The 17633-nt window shown below is 42.4% G+C and overlaps 1 protein-coding gene across 3 annotated transcripts in view; it reads right to left on the minus strand.

The window, feature by feature from the left end:
• Positions 1–17633, minus strand: part of grik4 (glutamate receptor, ionotropic, kainate 4) — a 189578-nt gene that overhangs the window by 29565 nt on the left and 142380 nt on the right. For 2 of the 3 annotated variants that reach the window (XM_043676445.1, XM_043676446.1), the window contains exons 12-13: positions 12583–12786; positions 6039–6152 (exon numbers count right to left, since the gene is read on the minus strand). In XM_043676445.1, coding sequence (XP_043532380.1) covers positions 6039–6152; positions 12583–12786 — 318 coding nt within the window. The remainder of the gene's footprint in view (positions 1–6038; positions 6153–12582; positions 12787–17633) is intronic. The other variant, XM_043676447.1, reaches the window with a different exon arrangement.

Genomic DNA, 17633 nt, shown 5'->3' on the forward strand with positions numbered 1-17633 from the left:
GACCAAAAAGATGTAGACAACCACAGAGAATAACATAAAAGAGAGGTAAAGGCTTGTTGCTCAGTCACAGGTGATTATTTTGAACAGGCTGTAGGATTTATATAGAAACATGGAAAATTGGAGGAGTAAGCCATTCGGTCCCTCAAGCCTGCTTTGCCATTCATATGATCACAGGTGATCATCCAATTTAACAGCTTGTTCCCACTTTTGAATCAAGTGCTATGTCCAACTTCTTCTTGGAATTATATTTGGCCTTGACCATTTTCCATAGCAGCAAATTCCACAGGATCACCACTCTGTGGGCGAAGGAATTTCTCCTCACCTCAATCCTAAATGGTTTAGCTCTTATCCTTTGATTGTAATCCCTGGTATGGACTTGCCTGCCATCAGCAACATCCTCCCTGTTTCTACTCTATTTAGTTCAGTTCAAATGTATAGGTTTCTGTAAGAACCTCCTCCCAGTCTTCTAATCTTCAGCAAATATAATCCTAACTGATTCAACCTCTCTTCACACACCATACCCACCTCCTGGGATTTAGAACATAAAACAGTACAGCACAGTACAGGCCCTTCGGCCTTTGATGTTGTGCCGACTTTTTATCCTACTCTAAGATCAAACTAATATATACACTCTTCAATTTACTATCATCCATGTGCCTATTCAAGAGGATCTTAAATGTCCCTAATGTCTCTGACGCTACCACCACTAGCAGTACATTCCATACACCCACCACTCTGTGTAAAGAACCAACATCTGACATCTCCACCGAATCAGCTTGAAATTATGTCCCCTCATGATAGACATTTCTGTCCTGGAAAAATGTTTCTGGCTATCCACACTATCTATGCCTCTCAACATCCTGTACACCTCTATCAAGTCACTCTCATCCTCTTCACTCCAATGAGAAAAGCCCTAGCTCCCTCAACCTTTCTTCATAAGACATGCCCTCCAGTCCAGGCAGCATCCTGGTAAATCTCCTCTGCACTCTCTCTAAAGCTTCCACATCCTTCCTATAATGAGGTGACCAGAACTGAACACAATATTCCAAGTGTGGTCTAACCGGGGCTCCATAGAACTGCAGCATAACCTCGCAGCTGTTAAACTCAATTCTTCTGCTAATGAAAGGCAACACACTATACACCTTCTTAACAACTCTATCAACTTGAATGGCAACTTTGAAAGATCTATGGGCATGGACCCCAAGATCCCTCTGTTCCTCCACACTGCCAAGAATCCTGCCTTTAACCCTGTAATCTGCATTTAAATTCAAACTTCCAAAAAGTGAATTACTTCACACTTTTCCAGGTTGAACTCCATCTGTCACTTCTCAGCCCAGCTCTGTATTCTGTCAATGCCCCATTGCAACCTACAACGCCCCTCCACGTTTGTGTCTTCAGCAAACTTACAAATCCACCCTTCCACGTCCTCATCCAAACCATTTATAAAAATCACAAAGAGCAGAGGTCCCAGAACTGATCCCCACAGCACACCGCTGGTCACCAAGCTCCAGGCTGAATACTGTCCATGTACTACCACCCTGCCTTCTTTGGGCCAGCCAATCTGTTTCCAGCCAGGTTTCCCTGTATCCCATGCAACCTTATTTTCTGAATGAACCTACCATGGGGAACCTTATCAAACGCCTTGCTAAAATCCATATACACTACATCCTACTGCTCTATTTCCAATGTGCTTTGTCACATCCTCAAATAATTTAATAAGGCTTGTGAGGCATGAGCTGCCCCTCACAAAACCATGCTATCAAATCGGTGCTGGGTCCACTACGTTTCATCATTTATATAAATGATTTGAATGTGAGCATAAGAGGTATGGTTAGTAAGTTTGCAGATGACACCAAAATAAGAGATGTAGTGGACAGCAAAAAAGGTTACTTCAGATTACAACAGGATCTTGATCAGATGGGCCAATCGGCTGAGAAGTGGCAGATGGAGTTTAATTTGGATAAATGTGGGGTGCTGCATTTTGGGAAAGCAAATCTTAGCAGGACTTATACACTTAACGGTAAGATCCCGAGGGAGTGTTGCTGAACAAAGAGACCTTAGGGTGCAGGTTCATAGCTCCTTGAAAGTGGAGTCACAGGTAGATAGGATAGTGAAGAAGGCGTTTGGAATGCTTTCCTTTATTGGTCAAAGTATTGTGTACAGAAGTTTGGAGGTCATGTTGCGGCTGTACAGGACATTGGTGAGGCCACTGTTGGAATATTGTGCTCAATTCTGGTCTCCTTCCTATTAGAAGGATGTTGTGAAACTTGAAAGGGTTCAGAAAAGATTTATAAGGATGTTGCCAGGGTTGGAGGATTTGAGTTATAGAGAGAGTCTGAATAGATGGGGGCAGTTTTCCCTGGAGCGTCGGAGGCTGAGGAATGACCTTATCGAGGTTTATAAAATCATGAGGGGCATGGATAGGGTAAAGAGAAAAAGTATTTTCCCTGGGGTCGGGAAGTCCAGAACTAGAGGGCATAGGTTTAGAGTGAGAGGAGAAAGATATAAAAGAGACCAAAGGGGCAAGGTTTTCACGCAGAGGGTGGTACGTGTATGGAATGAGCTGCCAGAGGAAGTGGTGGAAGCTGGTATAATTGCAACAATTAAAAGGATGGGTATATGAATAGGAAGGGTTTGGAGGGATATGGGCCAGGTGCTGGCAGATGGGACTAGATTGGGTAGGGATATCTGGTTGGCATGGACAGGTTGGGCCGAAGGGTCTATTTCCATGCTGTACATTTCTATGACTCTATGATTCCAGATCTCCCCTTCATCCTTCTAAACTCCATTGAGTACAAACCCAGAGTTCTCAAACATTCCTCATATATTAAGCTTCTCATTCCTGGGACCATTCTCGTGAACCTCCTCTGAATATGCTTCAGGGTCAATACATCCTTCCTGAAATATGGTGCCCTAAACTGTACTCAATACACCAAATGTGAACCTTATAGAATCTCAGAAGTACATCCCTGCTTTTACATTCAAGTACTTTCAAACTAAATGGCATCATTGCATTTGCCTTCCTAACTACTAACTCAACCTGCAGGCTTACCTTGAGAGATTCCTGATTGAGAACTCCCAAGTCTCTTTGCACTTCAGACTTTTGAATTTTCTCCCCATTTAGAAAATAGTCCATGCCTCTATTCTTTCCTTTAAAGCGCATGACCTCATATCTCATTGTACTCCATTTGCCACTTCTTTGTCCACTCTCCTAACCTGGCTAAATCCTTCTGCAGCCTCCCCACCTCCTCAATGCTACCTGTCCCTCTATCTACCTTTGTGTCACTTGCAAACATAGCCAGAATGCCCTCAGTTCCCTCATTTAGATCGTTGATGTATAAAGTGAAAAGTTGTGGTCCCAACACTGAGCCTTGCAGAACACCACTGGTCACCAACTGCCATCCTAAGAAGGGCCCTTTTATCCCCACTCTCTGCCAGACAGCCAAGCTTCTATCCATGCGAGCACCTTACCTCTAACACCTTGGGCCCTTCTTACTCAGTAGCCTCCTGTGCAGCATCTTGTCAAAGATTTTGTTTAAGTCCAGATAGATAACATCCATTGGCTCTCCTCAGTCTAACCTGCTTGTTACCTCCTCAAAGGTTTCTAGCAGATTTGTCAGGCATGATATCCCCCTGATAAAACCATGCTGACTTTGTCCTATTTTACCATTCACTTCCAAGTATTCAGAAATCTCATCCTTTACAATGGATTCCAGGATCTTATCTGCGACCAAGGTTAGGCTTATCAGGCTGTAATTTTCCGTTTTTTGCCTTACACCCTTTTTTTGTGGAGTGAATCAAATCGGCTGAAAACTGGTATCTGTAATGCTGGGGATCACCGGATGAGGATGAGATGGATCATCCACTTGGCACTTCTAGCTGAAGATTGCTGCGAAAACTTCAGCCTGATCTTTTGCACTGACGTGTTGGACTCTTCCATAATTGAGGATGGGGATGTTTGTGGAGCCTCGTTAATCATTCGTTCACCGTCTTTCACAACTGGGTGTGGCAAGACTGCAGAACTTTGATCTCATCCATTGGTTATGATATTATTTAGCTCTGTCTATCACTTGCTGTTTATGCTGTTTGGCATGAAAGTAGCCGTATTTGATAGCTTCACCAGCTATGCCTGGCACTGCTCCTGGCATGCGATCCTGCACTCTTCATTGAACCAGCATTGATCCTTTGGCTTGATGGTAATGGTTGAGTGGGAAATATGCCGGGCCATGAGGTTATAGATTCTGCTGAAGTATAATTCTGCTATTGATGGGCCACAGCAACTTGTGGGTGCCCAGTCTTGAGTTGCTAGATCTGTTCGAAATCTGCACCATTTTGCGTGGTGATAGTGCCACACAACATGATGGAGGTGAGACTTCACCTCCCCAAGGACTGTGCAGTCCTCACTTTTGCTGATACTATCATGGATAGATGCATCTGCAGCTGGCAGATTGGTGAGGATGAGATCAATCAAGTTTTTTTTTCCATTTGTTGTTTCCCTCACCACCTACTGCAGACACAGTCTAGCAACTATATTCTTTAGGACCCGACTAGCTCAATTATTAGTGCTACTGCCAAGCCCCTCTTGGTGATGGACATTGAAATCTCCCACCCAGAGTACATTTTGTGCCCTTGTCATCCTCAGTGCTTCCTCAAAGTGTTGTTCAACATGGAAGGGTACCGATTCATCAGCTGAGGGGGAATGGTACATAGTAATCAACAGGAAGTTTCTTTGCCATGTTTAACTCTGAAGCTACAAGACTTCATAGAGTCCAGACTCAAATTAGAGGACTTCCCAGGGCAATGTCCTCCCAACTGTATCCTATTGTGCTGCCTCCGCTGCTGGGTCTGTCCTGCCAGTGGGTCAGGACATATCCAGGGATAGTGATGGTGATGGTGATGGTGGTGTCTGGGGTATTGTCTGTAAGGTATGAATATGATTATGTCAGGCTGTTGCTTGGCTAGTCTGCGAGATTGCTCTCCCAATTTTGGAATTTTCAATAAAAGCAGCCAAGAGGGCTTTTCTTTATAACCTTTAGTGAAAGCTGCAGCCTGTTTTTAAAAAGTAAGGGGTTTAAAAACAAAACTTTAGTTCATAATCTGTATTATTTGCATCTTTCTGTTCACCGTCACCATCCGGTAAGGAAGGAGGTGTGATAAATAACATCTGGATCCTCTACAATTCCCATCCTTATATTCCCCAGGAACCCATAACGAAATGGGTAACCTTCCTACTTTGACAGTTGCTAATCTTTTAAGTACCATCTCTTTCAAGCACTGCAATTTCTCCAGCATCTCGTCTTTTACTGTGACATGGAAATATTCCTTTTGAAAGGAACACAATTTGTAGAGCAGAAATGAGAAAGGAACTGAAAAGAATAAAGAGAGTATAAGGGAATTGATTAGCAGGTGAGGGAACCCAAAGAACTCAATCATTAGCACATTAGAAGTTGAAGGGGATGATGCTCTAAATATCTCAGCTTCTCAGTCATATCCACTGCCTCCACAGAACAATACCATTTTTTAACTCAATTCATCCCCATTCTTGCTTTGCTTCTCTATTACTTCACATCAAAATTTATTTTGTAAAATCCAGGAATTCATCTCCCATTATCTTCACACTGGTTACCACTGGAATTGTACTCTGAATAAGGAAGAGAAAGAATACTAGCACTCATTTATTGTCTCTCTGAAGTAATTATGATGCTAGTCACTGTTATAATCTTTGTTATAATCTGCATTTCCATACAGTAAGATTACACAACAGTAATGACATTAATAGCCAAATATTCTCTTTTAGAGCATTTATTTAAGGAAATCAGGCTCTCATTTAATAATGTTATAGAGTTTTCATCCACTTATTAAAACAGATAGGGCTCAGTTTCTGATTTTATTTGAAAGATGTTACTGACTAATGACAAAGTTCTTACAATGGAGCCAAGTCTTTCATAGCATGTGAAAGAGAAAAAAAGACAAAATCGGCACATTCAGATATGCTTTTTTCAGTTGCATACTGACTTGTAGAGAAACAGGTCTCTTACCATCTGAACTCGGTACAAGATACTAATTCCTAAAGTCATAAATGGCTTGGAGAAATCGATGACCTTCTCACGTTCTGCTGTGATGGTTAAACCTGCTACAGCCAGGTCAGCTTTCTGTAAACACATGACAAGTATAACAAACAGAACAGGACAGTGATGACTGAACAACACACAAATACATGTCACCAACTGTACTTAAAGCATATTGGGTATTTGGTATTGGGTAAGCATAAGATCTAAGCATAAAATTAATATCAGAAAGAAAAAATAGTTTTGCCTAAACTTTTAAACCATGTTTATATGGAGAGCTTTCCTTGTATACATCAAAATCAATGTAACCAGTTATCAGCAATAATTAAACAGAAATCAGTGTATCTATCATATTGGGGTATTTGACTACTGGGTTTGAAATCACAATGTGTACAGTGTATTTTTCTCTAAGTTACATTCACCCAGACTCAATTTTGTTCTTATATGGGGATGTGGGTGTCACTGGCTTGGCCAGCATTTTTTGCCCATCACTAGTTGCACAATGAACTTATGCTATTTCATTAAGCAGTTAAGAATCACATTGCTGTGGGTCTGGAGTCACATGTGCGCTCGACCAGGGAAGGGCAAATTTCCTTCCCTAAAGGGGGTTTGAGAACCAGAATGGATTTTACAATAACCAGTAACAGTCTCCATAATGGGGACCATGAAACTGTATTTCATTGAATTTAAATTCCACCAGCTGTTGAAATGTGATTTGAACCTGTGCCTCCACAGCATTAGCTCGAGTCCAGAATTACCATTCCAGTGACATTTGTGGGTTGGGAACTGGAGCTACGGATCAGATGATGGAGTAGGTAGTGAACAGCCAGATACAGCATCCAGGCAGTCTGTGAGGAGGGATAGGCACTTGAGAGGACAAAGGTGCAGTCAGTGTGATGGGTTGAAGTGTGTCTATTTTAACACAAGAAGTATCAATAATAAGGGTGATGAACTTAGAGCATGGATCAGTACTTGGAACTATGATGTTGTGACCATTATGGAAACCTGGGTTTCACAGGGGCAAGAATGGCTGTTGGATGTTCCAGGGTTTAGATGTTTCAAAAGGAATAAAGTGGGGTTGGGGGATGGGGGTGGGGTGGGGTGGGAGGGAGTTAAAAGAGGTGAGGGAGTGGCATTGCTCATCAGGTACAGAAAAGGAGGTTGTCGAGAAGGGCTTATTTACAGAGTCAGTATGGGTGGAAGTCACAAACAGGAATGGAGCAGATCATCCAATACTAACAGAGACAGAGGAGCAGATTTGCAACAGGGCTTTTGTCATGGGTGACTTTAACTTTCCGAACATTGACTGGAACCTCCTTTGTTCAAATAGTTTGAATGCAGCAGTTTTTATCAAATGTGTCCAGGAAGGGTTTCAGACTCAATATGTAGATAGGTCGACTAGAGGGGAGGCCATATTGGATTTGGTGCTTGGCAACAAACTATAACTTTCCAAACATAGATTGGGACTGCCATTGTGTTAAGGGTTTAGATGGAGAAGAAATTGTTAAGTGTGTACAAAAAAAGTTTCTGATTCAGTATGTGGATGTACCTACTATAGAAGGTGCAAAACTTGACTTACCCTTGGGAAATAAGATGGGGCAGGTGACTGAGGTGTCAGTGGGGGAGCACTTTGAGGCCAGCGACCATAATTCTATTAGGTTTAAAATAGTGATGGAAAAGGATAGATCAGATCTAAAAGTTGAAGTTCTAAATTGAAGAAAGGCCAATTTTGATGGTATTAGGCAAGAACTTTCCAAAGCTAATTGGGGGCAATGTTTGCAGGTAAAGGTACAGCTGGAAAATGGGAAGCCTTCAGAAATGAGATAACGAGAGTCCAGAGACTGTATATGCCTGTTAGGGTGAAAGGAAAGGCTGGTAGGTATAGGGAATGCTGGATGACTAAAGAAATTGAGGGTTTGGTTAAGAAAAAGAAGGAAGCATATGTCAGGTATAGACAAGACAGATCAAATGAATTCTTAGAAGAGTATAAAGACATGGGTGTATACTTAGAGGGAAATCAGGAGGCAAAATGGGGACATGAGATAGCTTTGGCAAATAAGGCTAAAGAGAGTCCAAAGGGTTTTTTTACAAATACATTAAGGACAAAAGGGTAACTAGAGAGAGAATAGGGCCCCTCAAAGATCAGCAAGGTGGCCTTTGTGTGGAACCGCAGGAGATGTGGAGATACTAAATGAATATTTTGCATCAGTATTTACTGTGGAAAAGGACATGGAAGGTATAGAATGTAGCGAAAATGATGGTGATATCTTGAAAAATGTCCATATTATAGAGGAGGAAGTGCTGGATGTCTTGAAATCCATAAACGTGGATAAATCCCCAGGACTGGATCAGGTGTACTCTAGAACTCTGTGGGAAGTTAGAGAAGTGACTGCTGGCCTCTTGCTGAGATATTTATATCATCGATAGTCACAGGTGAGGTGTCGGAAGACTGGAGGTTGGCTAATGTGGTGCCACTGTTTAAGAAGGGTGGTAAGGACAAGCCAGGGAACTATAGACCAGTGAGCCTGACCTCGGTGGTGGGCAAGTTGTTGGAGGGAATCCCAAGGGACCGGATGTACATGTATTTGGAAAGGCAAGGATTGATTAAGGATAGTCAACATAGCTTTGTGCATGGGAAATCATGTCTCACAAACTTGATTGAGTTTTTGAAGTAACAAAGAGGATTGATGAGGACAGAGGGGTGGACATGATCTATATGGATTTCTGTAAAGTGTTCGGCAAGGTTCCCCATGGGAGATTGGTTAGCAAGGTTAGATGTCATAGAATAGTGGGAGAACTAGCCAGTTGGATGCAGAAGGCTCAGAGGGAGAAAACAGAGGGTGATATTGGAGGGTTGTTTTTCAGATTGGAGGCCTGTGAGTGGAGTGCCAAAAGGATCGGTGCTGGGGCCACGACCTTTCATCATTTATATAAATGATTTGGATGTGAGCATAAGAGGTATAATTAGTAAGTTTGCAGATGACACTAAAATTGGAGGATAGCAAAGATGGTTACCTCAGATTACAATAGGATCTTGATCAGATGGGCCAATGGGCTGAGAAGTGGCAGATGGAGTTTAATTTAGATAAATGTGAGGTGCTGCATTTTGAGAAAGCAATTCTTAGCAGGACGTATATACTTAACGGTAAGGTCCTGGGAAATGTGGCTGAACAAAGAGACCTTGGAGTGCAGGTTCATAGCTCCTTGAAAGTGGAGTCGCAGTTGGTTGGACAGTGAAGAAGGCTTTCCTTTATTGGTCGGAGTATTGAGTACAGGGGTTGGGAGATCATGTTGTGGCAGTAAAAGACTTTGGTTAGGCCACTTTTGGAATATTGTGTGCAGTTCTGGTCTCCCTCCTATTGGAAGGATGTTGTGAAACTTGAAAGGGTTCAGAAAAGATTTATAAGGATGTTGCCAGGGTTGGAGGGCTTGAGTTGAAACTTTATTGCTGGAACAGCACAGCAGGTCAGGCAGCATCCAGGGAACAGGAGATTCGACGTTTCGGACACAGGCCCTTCTTCAGGAAACTTGGAGGGCTTGAGGTATAGGGAGAGGCTGAATAGGCTGGGGCTGTTTTTCCCTGGAGCATCGGAGGCTGAAGGGTGACCTTATAGAAGTTTATAAAATCACGAGGAGCATGGATAGGATAAATAGACAAAGTGTCTTCCCTGGGGTGGGGGAGTTCAGAACTAGAGGGCATAGGTTTAGGGTGAGAGGGGAAAGATATAAAAACGACTTGAGGAGCAACTGTTTCACGCAGAGGGTGGTACGTGTATGGAATGAGCTGCCAGAGGAAGTGGTGGAGGCTGGTACAATTGCAACATTTAAAAGGCATCTGGATTGGTATATGAATAGGAAGGGTTTGAAGGAAAATGGGCCAGGTGCTGGCAGGTGGGACTAGATTGGGTTGGGATATCTGGTCGGCATGGATGAGTTGGACCGAAGGGTCTGTTTCTGTGCTGCACATCTCTATGACTCTAAGACTCTATGTCAGGTGTCAGATCTCTCGGTGGGACAGCACTTCGATGATAGTGATCACATCTCCATGTCTTTTACTATACTCATGGAGAGGGATAGGAGATGGTAGGGGAAAGTATTTAATTGGGGGAGGGGGAATTACAATGCTATTAGGCAGGAACTGGGATGCCTAAATTGGGAACAGATGTTCTCAGGGAAATGCACAACAGAAATATGGAGGCTGTTGAGGAAGCACTTACTGATAGTGCTGGATAGGTTTGTCCCACTGAGACAAGGAAGGGATGGTTGGGTGAAGGAATCTTGGGTGACAAGGAATGTGGATCATCTAGTTAAGAGGAAGAAGGAAGCTTACTTAAGGTTGAAGAGGCAAGGATTAGACAGGGCTCTAGAGGGTTACAAGGTATCCAAGAAGGAACTGAAGAATGGACTTAGGAGAGCTAGAAGAGGACATGGAAAAGCTTTAGAGGGTAGGACTAAGGAAAACCCCAAGGCATTCTACACTTGTGTGAGAAACCAGAGGATGGCCAGAGTGAGGGTAGGGCTGATCAGGGATAGTGAAGAGAACTACGCCGAGGTAAATCCCCTGGGCCAGATGAGATATAGAGTTGAGAGTGTGGTATTGGAAAAGCACAGCAGGTCAGACAGCATCTGAGGAGCAGGAGAATCAATGTTTCGGGCATAAACCCTTCATCAGGAATCTGTGCTTTTCCAGGAACATACTCTCGACTCTGACCTCCAACATCAGCAGTCCTCACTTTCTACCAGATGGGATATACCCTCGGTTACTACAGGAAGCGAGGGAAGAGACTGCTGTGCTTTTCGCGATGATCTTTGCCTCCTCACTGTCCACTGGAGTACTACCAGATAATTGGAGGGTAGCAAATGTTATTCCCTTGTTCAAGAAAGGGAATAGGTACAATCCTTGGAAATATAGACCAGTCAGTCTTATGTTAGTGGTGGGCAAAGTATTGGAGAGGATTCTGACAGACAGGATTTATGATTACTTGGAAAACTATAGTTTGATTGGAGATAGTCATCATGGCTTTGTGATGGGCAAGTCATGCCTCACAAACATTACTGAATTCTTTGAGGATGTGACAAAACACATTGATGAAGGTAGAGCAGTAGATGTGGTATACATGGATTTTAGCAAGGCATTTCATAAGGTTCCCTGTGGTAGGCTCATGCGGAAAGTAAGGAAGCATGGGATACAGTGAAATCTGGCAGCCTGGACACAGAATTGGCTGGCCCACAGAAGACAGAGGGTGGTGATCCACCCTCCTCTCTGACCTATCAATTTTACCCCTTCCTCCATCCACCTATTGCACTCCCAGCTACCTTCTCCCCAGCCCCACCCCCTCCCACTTATCTCTCCACCCCCGAGGCATCCAGCCTCATTCCTGATGAAGGGCTCCTGCCCGAAACGTCGATTTTCCTGCTCCTCGGATGCTGCCTGACCTGCTGTGCTTTTCCAGCACCGATCTAATCTTGACTCTGATCTCCAGCATCTGCAGTCCTCACTTTCACTGTGTAGATGGAAAGTATTCAGCCTGGAGCTACGTTCTATCACTAATTGTCCCTAATTAGCTACCTGATGAAGGAGAAGTACTAGATAGTGATAGAACGTAGAACAAAGAACAGTACAGCATAATACAGGCCTTTCAACCCTCAATATTGTGCCGGCCATTTATCTTACTCAAGATTGGACTAACCTACATACCCTTCATTGTGTTATCTTCCATGGGCCTATAGTTTCAAATAAACCTGTTGGACTATGACCTGGTGTTGCATGATTTTTAACTTTGTCCTTAAATTAGTTTTGGTGAACAGGCATATAAGTTATGGGCTCCCAGATCCCAACCTGAGCACAGTAGTTCCCTAGGGACCTGTGCCCCTGTTACTGTGCCCTGATGCACCCACCCCCCTGGATCCTGGTGGTGAACTGCCTCCTCAAATCCCTACACTGCATGCAAATTTGGGCAAAGCCACAGGACTTTTAGGGCAGTAGGCCCTGTGTCTTAAAAGACTCCTAGGTGGAACTTCTACATTAACATTGCCCAAACGTTATCACTTATGTTTTAACACATACTTGGTGATAACACAATTAGGAAAAAGAATTATGGGGTGAGAGGAGTAAAAGTCATATTAGCATTGAACAGGAGCACTTTCGGGACTAAAGTAAGAGGTGATCTACTTCTCTACATTTTACAATGATACAGCTCACCTGGTAATGTGTGATGCTGACAGTGGGGATTTAAAACAGGTACACATTAGAGCTCCTGCAATTAAACTTTCATATTGATGACTATATTCACTGACGTAAAATAAACTAATAGTCTCAATCTACAAAGGAGTGAAATTTCAAGTGAAGCCTTTCAATTGATTGCTGAATCTCCAGGATTTGCCCAAGCACTGAAGTGCATGACTGTCAGCATCAACATGATCCTCAGTTACAAAGAAAGATTACTTAACCTCAACTTATTTAAAGCTGGTCTTTAGTTCATTTGTCATTATGTTTATGTTGTTCAGTACTTACCCTTGAAATAAGCTCACCAACCATCCCAGTCCATGTGCCATTGGACTCTGCAACACCATATACACCATCAGCTACTAGTTGGATTTTGTAATAAAATTTCAGGATATCTGACAGCTCCTTCAGCATATCCACACAGAACCCCTCATAACGATCATTTCCTTCCAATTCCTGGTAGTTTGGTTTTAGCATCACATAAGGATTTTCCTAAAGAAAACACGACACTTTGTTCAAAGAGCCAAACAGAGTAGGTACACATAGGCTGTTTCACACAACACTGCAGAAAAGGAAAATTATGTTTGCATTCAGCTATTGTACATATTTAGTAGGTCTATGTTCCACATAAAATTTACTACTGCTATTTTAATATGGAAATTAATCCATTAACCTGATAAAATAAAAACCTATGAATTTACAGATGAACATCATTCATAACAAGCTGACCATTCAGTTAATGCTGCAGTATTTGAAACTGATATCTGGAAATCTGACATTGTGACAGTGTCATCATGAACCAAAGTCATAGAACTAAAATACAACATTTGTTATGAAGTCTCTTATAAAAAAGAAATATTGTTATCCTACATCATCTTAGAAGTATAATTTCTAATATGTTTAGCGATGACCTTAAAGTACAGTAAAAGTTACCTACAAACTGCCATAGGTCAATCAATAGGTGTCACCTACTATTTGAGGCATAGTCTTAGTGAAACTATAATGCAGATGTACGGAGTAGAGTATTAATTCTTCTAATCTTGAGGGAGGAACCAAGTCCCTCTCTGTTGACTACTTCCTCCCTTATATAAATGCGCTAAGGTTACTCTGTGTGAAAAGAGGTAATTTATTATAGATTGGGAATTTAACCTGCTCTCCCACTCTGTATGGCTCAGTTACTCACTAAATAAACTCACCACAACTACTGGGAAGGCCCCATCCTGCCACTTTATTGCTCAGTTCAAGGATAGCATTTGCAGAATAAGTTCACTGAGCAGAGAACTGTGTATATAATGAGGACACCTAAAAAGAAGAAAATAAAACACCATAAAATGGAATGGGAGCAAATAAATGAAACAAGAAAGGGAACAGGACCTGCTTGTTTGTCTCTGTTTATATATGAAGACATAAGGTTAAGAAGCAGGAGTAGGCCATTCAGCCCTTTGGGCTTGTTCTACCTTTTAATAAGATCATGCTGATCAGCTCCAATTTTCAGTCCACCCTCCTTTAAGGAGATCAAAACCATACACAGTAAGGAGCGTTTCAGAGAACACCTCTGGGACACCCGGACCAACCAACCCAACCACCCTGTGGCTCAACATTTCAATTTCCCCTCCCACTCCACCAAGGATATGCAGGTCTTTGGACTCCTCCATCACCAGACCACAACAAAACGACGGTTGGAGGAAGAGCGCCTCATCTTCCGCCTAGGAACCCTCCAACCACAAGGGATGAACTCGGATTTCACCAGTTTCCTCACTACCCCTCCCCGCACCTTGGCACAGTCTAATCCAGCGAATTCAGCACCACCTTCCTAACCTGCAATCTTCTTCCCGACCTCTCCGCCCCCACCCCAGTCTGACCTATCACCCTCACCTTGACCTCTTTCCACCTATCACATTTCCGACGCCCCGCCCCCAAGTCCCTCCTCCCTTTAATCTGTGTCAGTTTCAGTTTGAGTTCTGAGAAAGGGTCATCTGACCAGAAATGCTAACTTTGATTTCTCTTACAGAAGCTGCTAGATCTGCTGAACCTTTTCCAATAGCTTCTGTTTTGGTTTCTGATTTACAGCATCTGTGTTCTTTCGGTTTTTATTAAATTGTGTCACTGGTAATCCAGTGACATCTCTGCCTCTCCAATGCTCCTGAGAGTCTCTCTCTCTCTCTCGCTCTCTCTCTCTCTCTCTCTCTCTCTCTCGAGAGAGAGATAGACATGCACACATAATGCAACATTGACGATTTGTCTTTTTGACTTCAAAGCTTTCCTTAATTAATTTCAATAGATCTCTTTTACTTACCCTTAGATCAGGTCGATTTATTCAGGAAACCTCAGGTCGCAAATCATAATCAACAATCAACAACAGTTTCATGGTCATCTTTAGACTCAAGTCCAGAGTTTTCTTGAATTCAAAATCCACCATCTTCCACAGCGGGATTTGAACCCTGTCCCAGAATATTACCTGGATCTCTGGGTTAATAATCCAGCGGTGATACCACTGGGTGATCAAATCCCCTCCTATTCTATCTCAAGCTGCCTCAAACCTTTTTCATGAGATACTTTAATTCTTCTTCATGGTCAAGATATTTGACTCTAATTGAATCCTTCCTAATTTAAGAGACACACCAACCTGTGTATCTGAAGATGAGTTCATATAGAACTCAAAATATCAAGTCTGCTTTTCTCCTTACAGGTGCTGCTGAGTTTATCCAATACTTCTTGTGTTTGCTTCAGATTTGCAGCATCCACAATATTTTGCTTTCACGCTGCATATCAGTTCACTCTTGTATTTCTACCAGTCCCAGATACTTTGACAGTACTTCAATTACCTCTTACTTCTTATTTCTGACAGGGAGTTCAACCCCTGATTAATTTTTCAATCCTATCAGCATGGTTTTTGTTAATTCTTGTAAATCCATCAGGGATGCCTGTTCCAACTGCAGGATCGTTTTAGCTGCTTCTACTACCATCTTATTTTAGTACAATGTCAAAGGAAGCACTCTACAGCGAAAAATTAGATTTTGGGTTTGTTATCTTGACATTTTGGATTCTATATCCATCACAGTTGTAAAGAAACACTAATATTGCTATTTTTAATCAACTTATTCAGAAATGTTTTGATTGGGTAGACACCACCACTTGACTACAGGATGCCTGACATTCATGTATACTGACCACAATCTGCTACCTTTTGTAGAGAACATTCTCTTTTGCAGAGAAATATAAGACTTGTATAGTAAGATTACTCCAATTGAGCATATTGAATGAACAAGTTAATGTGACAATTGTTCACATTGCTGGAAAAGATAATGTATTAGCAAAGCTTTATCAAGAATGTGATTGTGCTGGAATACTTTAAGAATTAAGGGGGACAAATGATGGGAAATTATTTAAAAACTGAATGAGGAATAAATGAATGAATGTAATTTTCTTGTGCTGTATTGTATATATTTTATGATGCTTTGTGGTGAAACGCATTTAAACCAGTTATTAATCTCTTTAAGCTTGGAAGTACGTAAGGAACCACATATTTTCCTTTTTGGACTATAAACTAATATGGAAGCTAGACTGCTATGTAGCTGAAATAGCCAGAGTAAGTAAATCAAACGTGCAAGTATCTTGCTCTGCAAGACAACATTGCTTTCAATGATCTTTGGACATGCACAGCAAACTTCCTCTGGTCCTCTGTACTTCCAAGGATCCCACCACTCAATGTGTACTCTCTTGCCTTGTTGGTCTTCCCAAAATACACCACCTCACACCTTTCAGGGTTAAATCCCATTTGTCATTGTTCTGCCAGGTGATCAGCCTGTCTATATTGTCCTGTAGTATAAAGTTTTCCTTCTCACTATTTACCACAGCAATGCTGTGGTTTGTTCGCCGAGCTGGAAGTTTTTGTTGCCTCTAGGAATTCCCTGGCTGTTTTCTGTCTGGCTTGCCCTATGATAGTAGTGTTGTCCCAGTCGAATTTATGTTGCTTGTTGTCTGCGTGTGTGTGAATTTGACTGGGACAACACTACTATCATAGGTCAAGCCAGACAGAGAACAGCCAGGGAATTCCTAGAGGCATGGCATTCATCCACAAACTCCATCAACAAACACATCGACCTGGACCCAATACACCAACCACTACAGCGGACAGCTGAAACTGACAACTGGAAGCGGCAGGGACAGACCACTATAAACACCAGAGGAAACATCAAAGAAGCGCTTCGCAGGAGGCTCCCAAGCACTGATGATGTCGCCTAGCCAGGGGACAAAACGTTTGCAACAAAAACTTCCAGCTCGGCCAACAATATGCAACATTGCTTGTACAACTCCTGATGTAAAAGGTTGTGTCATTTCTTCACACAATGAAATATTATTCTCTAGGCTAAAGGAACTAAGAGATTAATATTTGTTTAGCTACCAGGACTCTAGTTATATCAGTGAAGTAACAAGTGAAGTCTCTCATCTTAAGCCAATGGAAAGACTGTAGGATACAGGAGCAGAATTAGACCATTCAGCCCATCAGGCATTGAGTATAGGAGTTGGGACATTATGTTATAGTTGTATAAATCATTGGTGAGGCTGCAATTGTAGCATTGTGTACAGTTGTGGTCACCCTGTTATAGGAAAGGCATTGCTAAACTGGAACGAGTGTAAAGAAGATTTACGATAATGTTGCCAGGATTAATAGCCTGAGTTATAGGGGGAGGTTGGCTAGGACAGGACTTTATTTCTTGGAACGTAGGAGAATGATGGGTATAAGTTGGGGTATCATTGTGGCTCAGTGGTTAGCACTGCTGCCTCACAGCACCAGGAACCCTGGTTTGATTCCAGCCTTGGGCAGCATGTCTGTGTGGGTTTCCTCCCGGTGCTCTGGTTTCCTCTCACAGTCCAAAGATGTGCAGGTCAGGTGAATTGGCTATGCTAAATTGCCCCATTGTGTTAGATGCATTAGTCAGAGGTAAATGTGTCTAGGTGGGTTACTCTTTGGAGGGTCAGTGTGGACTTGTTGGGTTGAAGGCTGTTTCCACATTGTAGGGAACCTAATCTAAAATCATGAGGGGTATAGATAGGATGCATACATATAGTCTTTTTCCCCAGGGATGGGGAATTGAAAATTAGAGGGCATAGGTTTAAGGTTAAGAGAGAAAGATTAAGGAAAGATCTGAGGGGCAACTTTTCACACCGCGCGTGATGCTCATACAGAATGGGCTGCCAGAGAAAGTGGTTGAGGCAGGTACAATAGCAACATTTAAAAAACATTTGGATAGGCACATGGATGGGAAGGGTTTAGAGGGATATGGGCCAAATGAGGGCAATTGGAACAAGCTGAGTGGGCACTGTGGTCAGCATGG

The sequence above is a fragment of the Chiloscyllium plagiosum genome, chromosome 35 (genome assembly GCF_004010195.1).
Source record: "Chiloscyllium plagiosum isolate BGI_BamShark_2017 chromosome 35, ASM401019v2, whole genome shotgun sequence".
Classification (NCBI taxonomy): domain Eukaryota; kingdom Metazoa; phylum Chordata; class Chondrichthyes; order Orectolobiformes; family Hemiscylliidae; genus Chiloscyllium; species Chiloscyllium plagiosum.